Source organism: Gadus chalcogrammus, chromosome 1, assembly GCF_026213295.1.
Source record: "Gadus chalcogrammus isolate NIFS_2021 chromosome 1, NIFS_Gcha_1.0, whole genome shotgun sequence".
Taxonomy (NCBI): Eukaryota; Metazoa; Chordata; class Actinopteri; order Gadiformes; family Gadidae; genus Gadus; species Gadus chalcogrammus.
The window spans coordinates 15135735-15142465 of NC_079412.1; the positions used below are offsets into that span (position 1 = coordinate 15135735).

General features: G+C 50.0%; 1 protein-coding gene across 9 annotated transcripts in view; it reads left to right on the forward strand.

Annotated features, from left to right (window-relative positions):
• Positions 1–4344, forward strand: part of plekhg5b (pleckstrin homology domain containing, family G (with RhoGef domain) member 5b) — a 55677-nt gene extending 51333 nt beyond the window's left edge. For 8 of the 9 annotated variants that reach the window (XM_056591413.1, XM_056591412.1, XM_056591420.1 and 5 more), the window contains 4 exons: positions 214–329; positions 792–943; positions 1107–2210; positions 2340–4344. In XM_056591413.1, coding sequence (XP_056447388.1) covers positions 214–329; positions 792–943; positions 1107–2210; positions 2340–2349 — 1382 coding nt within the window. In that variant the 3' untranslated portion in view covers positions 2350–4344. Of the gene's footprint in view, positions 1–213; positions 330–791; positions 944–1106; positions 2215–2339 lie in introns of those variants that run through there. The other variant, XM_056591422.1, reaches the window with a different exon arrangement.
• Positions 4345–6731: the final 2387 nt, after the last annotated feature.

Genomic DNA, 6731 nt, shown 5'->3' on the forward strand with positions numbered 1-6731 from the left:
TGTTCGTTGTTGCAGTTGTAAAACTACTCACTCCACGTAAACCTCCCCACCTTTTACACATATTGCCTTTTGACTTGGGAATCAAGATAGAAAGCCACTTTGGTCCAACAGGGAAATGAGTCTACATGCAGGTTCCTATAAATATATCCAATGGTGTAATTTCCTCCTCCTGTCAACAGCGTTGACTCATGTTGCCTTTATCTTTTCCTGCAGGTTCATTCATCCTCATCTACCTCAATGAGTTCAAGAACGCTGTGGCCGCCTACACGTTCCAAGCCAACAGTGCCACCCAGGGGCGAAGCTGGGTAGATGCCATCTGCAATGTCCAGGTAAAAGGAAAAATCTTAATTTGGCGTCTATGTATCCATTATTTTATCTTAATCTATTTGTTAATACAGTAATACACTGATTATTAAATTGTTATTAATGTTGATTTTGATGGTGTTGTAGTAGTAAACTATATCTTGAAATAAGCATTTTAGATATTCTTTCATAATTTTGAGGATCACTATGACTTTATTATTTTGAATACATAATCAATCAATCAATATCCTTTTATTTAACCAGGCAACAATTCATTGAGGTTAAAATCTCTTTTCCAAGAATGACCTTGCCAAGAAGGCAGCCCTATGATAATAGTGATCTACAGAGGTGTTAAAGCTGCTGTTCCACCCCTCTGGGTCCATGACGCTCCTCTGAGAGGGACCAGGGGGGGGTGGTTCCCAGCGTCTGTGTGTGTGTGTGTGTGTGTGTGTGTACTGATGTGTGCTGGCCCGGTTGACCCTCTGCAGAACCAGCTCCAGAAGCTCCGGGCTGCCGAGCTGCTGCGGCTGCAGAACAGCCCCCCCCCCGTAGCCCGGGGGCCGGAGGAGGAGGAGGACGCCAGCAGCAACTCCCCCGCCAGCTCCCCCTCGCTCCGACACACAGACCAGCCGAGCAGCAGGTAACCCACACACACACGCGCACACACACACACACTTGCTCTCTTCCATACGCCCAGCCGTGTCCCATTTATGTTATTGAATTGCGTCTCTGTGGGTTACTATTTGTTTTTGGAATATATTGATATCATTTTCCGTGTCTGGGTTCAATTAATTTTCTCACAGACCCTCGTCTTCTGTCAGCCAATCGGACGGCTCGACGGAAACCCTGTCGGTGATGGACATCGAGGAGCTGTCGGAGCCCCCCACCCCCACCCCCGCCACGGCCCTGGGCGGCCCCAGCAGGCCGCTGCAGGCCCCCGAGCTCGCGGGCCACCAGCGTTTCCACGGCAGCCTCCCCCAGGACCTCAATCGGGACCGGGGCCCGGGGGCCGACGGGCCGGAGCCCGACCCCCAGTGCCGCTCCCGCTCCATGGACAGCGCCTACGGGACCCTCTCCCCGGAGTCCCTCCTGAAGGAGCTGGGGGCCCGGCCCGGCCACAGCGAGGGCGAGGACTCGGAGGAGGACGAGGGGCGGGAGCGGCGGGACGCCCCGGGAGGAGAGCCGCAGGAGGAGGAGGACGGGGAGCAGTTTAAAACGGAGGTAGAGGAGGCGCCGCGGCATGAGCAGGAGGAAGAGGAGGAGGAGGAGGAGGAGGAGGATTCGACCTCGCTGGGCTCCCAGCTCTCCGTGGTCCAGGCCTCTAAACCGCGGCGGCGGCCTCACGTCCTGCCCCGCGTCCGCTGCCTGCAGGGGCCCCCCGCCCTCACCGTCTCCCGCTCGGAGGACAACCTCCTGCAGCGCTGCCACGGTGGCGGGGAGTCTGCGGCGTCCCGGGGCGCGCTCGGCAGCCCGTCGGAACGCAGCCCGTCGGCCGGCGACGGCCCCCCGCCGTCGATGGTGCACAGCCGGAGCCTGACGGAGCTGGGCCACCACAACGGCATGGAGCTCCTGCTCCAGTCCGAGCCTGTGCCGTCCGGCGACGGGCGCCCCTCCGCCGAGAAGGTGGACGCCACCCTGAGGCGAGCAGAGGCCCGGAGGGCGGCGGCAGCGGCGCAGGCCGGCCAGTCGGACAACCCCTCGGGAGACGCGGCCACGGAGGCGACGGCGCCGCCGGCCCCCGCCTCGCTAGAGGTGAGGCGGGGGCCAGCGGCGGTGGTGGTCGACGGCGTGGGAGAGACCTCCGTGAAGAGCAGGAAGTCGCCGGGCCCGCAGCACAAGAAGCTGACTGTGGCGCAGCTGTACCGGATACGCACCACCCTGGTCCTGAACTCCACCCTCACTGCGTCGTGAGTTGCATTTCCTGTTTTCTTTTCCTTCTCTTGTGCCTTCTGCTCCAGCTCTTTTCAAATCACGGTTATTAATGGTTGTTGTGTCGCTCGGAACCCACCTAACCTTGTGTCTTTTCTTTATCCTAGGGAGGTATAACCACTGTGGCGGAACAGCCTCCCGCGGGCCATGAATAAGGAGCAAACACTTCTTTTTGAGTCTCATGTGGCTGGACTGAAAATTCCTATTGACACAAATGCACTCTCTCTCGCTGCCCTCTCCCTTCCGGTGTGACCGTGGATAAGCCGTGGGACTCTCCTTACCGTTGACTTTGCTTTGGGACGATAACAAACCCCCTTGTTTTTTCTCCAGTTGCATTGGTTTCCTATTGTTTCTCTATTGGCACAGAGGGGGAGAGGAGAGTGAGACATTAACTGCTTTGCACTTTGTTTGATAAGTAGCATTTAAAGGGGCTGGATCCTTGATGTTGAACTGGGACCGGGGGTGGCATACAAGACATGAAGGTGCTGCAGGCCCCATCGAGCGAGTTGGACAGGGGATGCGTGAATGAATGCGAGAGAGGGAGAGAGGGAGAGAAGAAGAAGCCATGGTCTCTCTGCCTCATCCGGCTCCAAAGCCCAGTCTGGGCAGGGGGTACGTGGGGCACGGCCTGGATGGTCAGCCAAAGCTCCCAGTCCACATACCTTTCACACAAGTCACGGGGAAAGGGCCACGCAGCTCCCACAGTACCAAAGTACCGAATGGCACCCACCAATCGCTTTAGTATTTATACTGCTCCTCGGTCTCTTTGAGAAAAGAGAGAATAAATTAATCTTGCACAATTATCTTTGTTAGGTAGAAGAATCACTAAGGGGTGAAATTATATTTAGAGTGACACGATGAATTTCAATCAAATTGTTTGCCGTTTTGTGTCTCCACTGTGTATGACTGCGTGAGTGAGTGTGTGTGTGTGTGTGTGTGTGTGTGCGTGCGAGTGCATGGGTTTGTGTGTGTGCAAGTGTGCGAACGCATGAGCGTGTGTCTGCGTGCGTGTATGCATGGTTGTGCGTTCGTATCAGTGAGTGAAAGATACAGTCCATTATTCCTGACTGAACCAAATGTATTTTGCATCTGTGAATTATTTGCTAGCATGCCCAAATTGATTTGGAGGCAGATTTGGTAGCCAGTAGAAGCTAACCCAAGAGAATAACGGTCACAGCCACCTGATACAGTATCTGTTTATGTCATGAGACGGCCACGAGATGCAAATCGGTCCGGTAATTAGTTACTGGAGTTTGGTGATGAACTGATGACAAGTTGGTTTTGTATTAAGCACAGGGATGAAAAGGAACCGTTGAATTGACTGATGAGTTAAGAGCGGTTCCATAGGCTTAATGGTGGTTTCTACTCTATTGCCCTGGAAGAATAGGACAACAGACACATTAGTCCACCCCGATGAATTAACATTCTCACACACTGATAGCTTCTACAACCCAAAGGTTTCCCCAACCAAATAGGTTAACTTTGTTTACTTTTAGTTTGTCTTTTTGAAATATTGTAATATTTATTATGCCTGCGCTATCTATAAATATCTATATCTATTCCTATGTCTTTATATAGATATAGATCTATATCTGTATAGATATAGTTATATATAGTTTTCCATAAGGATTTTTGTTTTTGTCTGTGTAGTCTTAATAATTGTTGTCTCGTTTTCTCGTCAGGCTATCATGTACTGCTATGAACCAAAATGATTTGTGGCCCCTTTCAGGAATGTCTCTTTAAGTGTCTTACAAAATAAAACAAAAATGCTAAAAATATGTATGTGGTAATCCTTGTTTGAATGTTTTAATCCGTTGTAATGGAGCAGGTTTCTGGGAGCCTGTGGTTTGGGTTCCCACAGGTCATTTTCATACAGCTAAAACAAATGTCAAAAGAACACATGTGTCAGCAGAGCGTGGATTAATACGTCATGTGAAGACTGGGTTGGTGGTGTGGACGCAATTGAACTGTTGAGTGAGACGGGAGTGCACAGGTTTGTAGTGATACCAAAGAAGGGAGTTCTATCAAGTTATTTTCTTCTTCGTTGTGGGGGCGGTTCTCGGAAAGTACTGCACTGCGCAATACCTGACCATGTGGGTCGATGCCCCCCTCCCTGTGTGTGTGTGTGTGTGTGTGTGTGTGTGTGTGTGTGTGTGTGTGTGTGTGTGTGTGTGTGTGTGTGTGTGTGTGTGTGTGTGTGTGTGTGTGTGTGTGTGTGTGTGTGTGTGTGTGTGTGTGTGTGTGTGTGTGTGTGTCCTTTACACAGGTGTGCCCCGTCCATTCCTGGCAAAGAGCGTCACCTCATGTCCCAAGTCAGCGCTGTGGCCAAGGTGTATTTACAGGTGATTATATCGGCTAATCTGCGGATTACAGCATGTTGAGGCCACACAGCCCCTAATCCACAGGCAAGTGCGCCCCCCCCCCTTTTTAATCTGGTCCTGGACGCGACCGGGCCCCTCCCCTTCTCACATCTGGCCCCCCATTGGATTAACAGTTGTAATCTTCCATTTTAAAACTATTTTATGATGTTCTATGGCTGATATGCGGGTCTTTAATTATTAAAATGCAGCTTCCTTTTTTTTTTCGTGAAGTAATTAAACTTTCGGGATCTATTAGCTTGTGGTGGGCCGTAGCCATCTGAACGCAAACATAACAATGCATACACGAATGGTATAAGGTACAGTAGGCGTACAACCACTTTTGGCACTGTACCATGTTCGGCATGGCATTCTTGCCTTCATTTCAACTCTTTTTGTTTGAGTCGACAGGCTTCTGTTGTGAATTGGGACGTTTTACTGATGCTGCTCTGAATTACTGCTACTGAACGGTTTGATGTTCAACACCAGACGTTGTTTGAGTGTGTTCTAGTTCTGCATCCCCCACCTTTCCCTTTCTACAGAGAACTTTGTGCATCTGGGGGGCGATGGAGAGCCAACAACATCCACGACATGGCAGATGTCAAAAATCATCCTGTAACAAAAAATGTCAGATTAACACAAAAGGGGCACTTTGGCAAATCCTGATTAAAGGAGCACTTTGGTTTATTAAAACTCCAATGCCAATCCTCTGTACTCTTGGAGCAGGGATTAAAACCAGGTAGACACCATTGTCTGTCTAAAACAATCCCCTGCCCTAAGCTGCGCCCACTTCCTGGTGCCTCCCTGCATTGGTGGGCCGCCAACAGGCTGGTTGGCTGGCCGGTGGGTTGCCTGGGTGTAATCTCAGAGGGGGGCTTATCGGCCACTACTACTACCACACATACACATTCCCATTAATCAACATCATCCCCTTTAGAGGGGCGCGGTTGATTGGATTTGGGGCATGTTTAACAGGAGTGGGGAGGAGGGAAAAAAGGGCAGAGAACATGGGGACTACAGCTTGTTTACAAGGGCTGTGCTGTGAAAAGGCCCAGGGACAAGCAGCAGCCATATGGACTGGATATCCCCTGTGAACAGCTGCCCTCCATCAGTACCAGGCACGAGGTGGGCTTTAGCGGGCCGGTCCCGCTGACCTTCATAGGCATTTATCCTGCTGACCCTCATATGCCATGCTGCTCAGGGGCCCTCGCTGAACATCTGGCCCCTGTGGGCTTCCGTTGATGCCTGTCCACCAAACATGACCACCAAGCTAACAGTTCCCAGTGTGTGTGTGTGTGTGTGTGTGTGTGTGTGTGTGTGTGTGTGTGTGTGTGTGTGTGTGTGTGTGCGCGCGCGCGTGTTTTAAGCAGTTTGGGATCATCGTCCTTGCATCTTGAGATTAGTGTGTCTTGGTTGATAAGGTTGGGTTTATGAAACAGTTTATGTATAAACACAGTTAAGTGTGGCATAATAAGTGATGCCAACTTTCTGTTGGAAGACGGTGGGGGGGTTCGGGTTCACAATCAAGTCGTACAATAGTAGATGCATGGCTTTTTCACACATGTTCCCAATGGAAATTTAACAAATGTGCAATTATTTCATGCACACACACACACACACACACCAAAATTGCACACACCAAATACGTATGTCAATAGTGTTTCCTAGAATTCAAATGTATTCTGTATTGCAATACTTATGCTCTGTATCGGCAGCACCACTACAGGGTTAATGTATTACCAGCTGCTGTCTGGCATAGATTCATACCACATAAGCTAGACATATGTTTAGGGGATCAAACCCTCAGGAAAGTTGTGTTGTTTCATAAATTGTGAGAGCATAAGGTCCCATTTTTCATGTGGCAGATAAAATCCTCACCTCAATAATTGTATCAGTTGATAAGAAGCTTACTGTTATTTCAATATTGTTTTTTTTAGGGCCAGGGAAAACATCAATTGAAATTACCTGCAGACGTCTTAATTAAATGGAAAGGGGCGTTCATTCGGTGAGAGGTTATGGCCTATCTGCTAATGCAATGTAGGGGATTAAAATGTAATTCGAACACATTTAATATTCACAACGCTTTGACACAATTAATCTGATAGTGGGCGATGGAGGCCTGAGATAAATCAGACCCAGCCC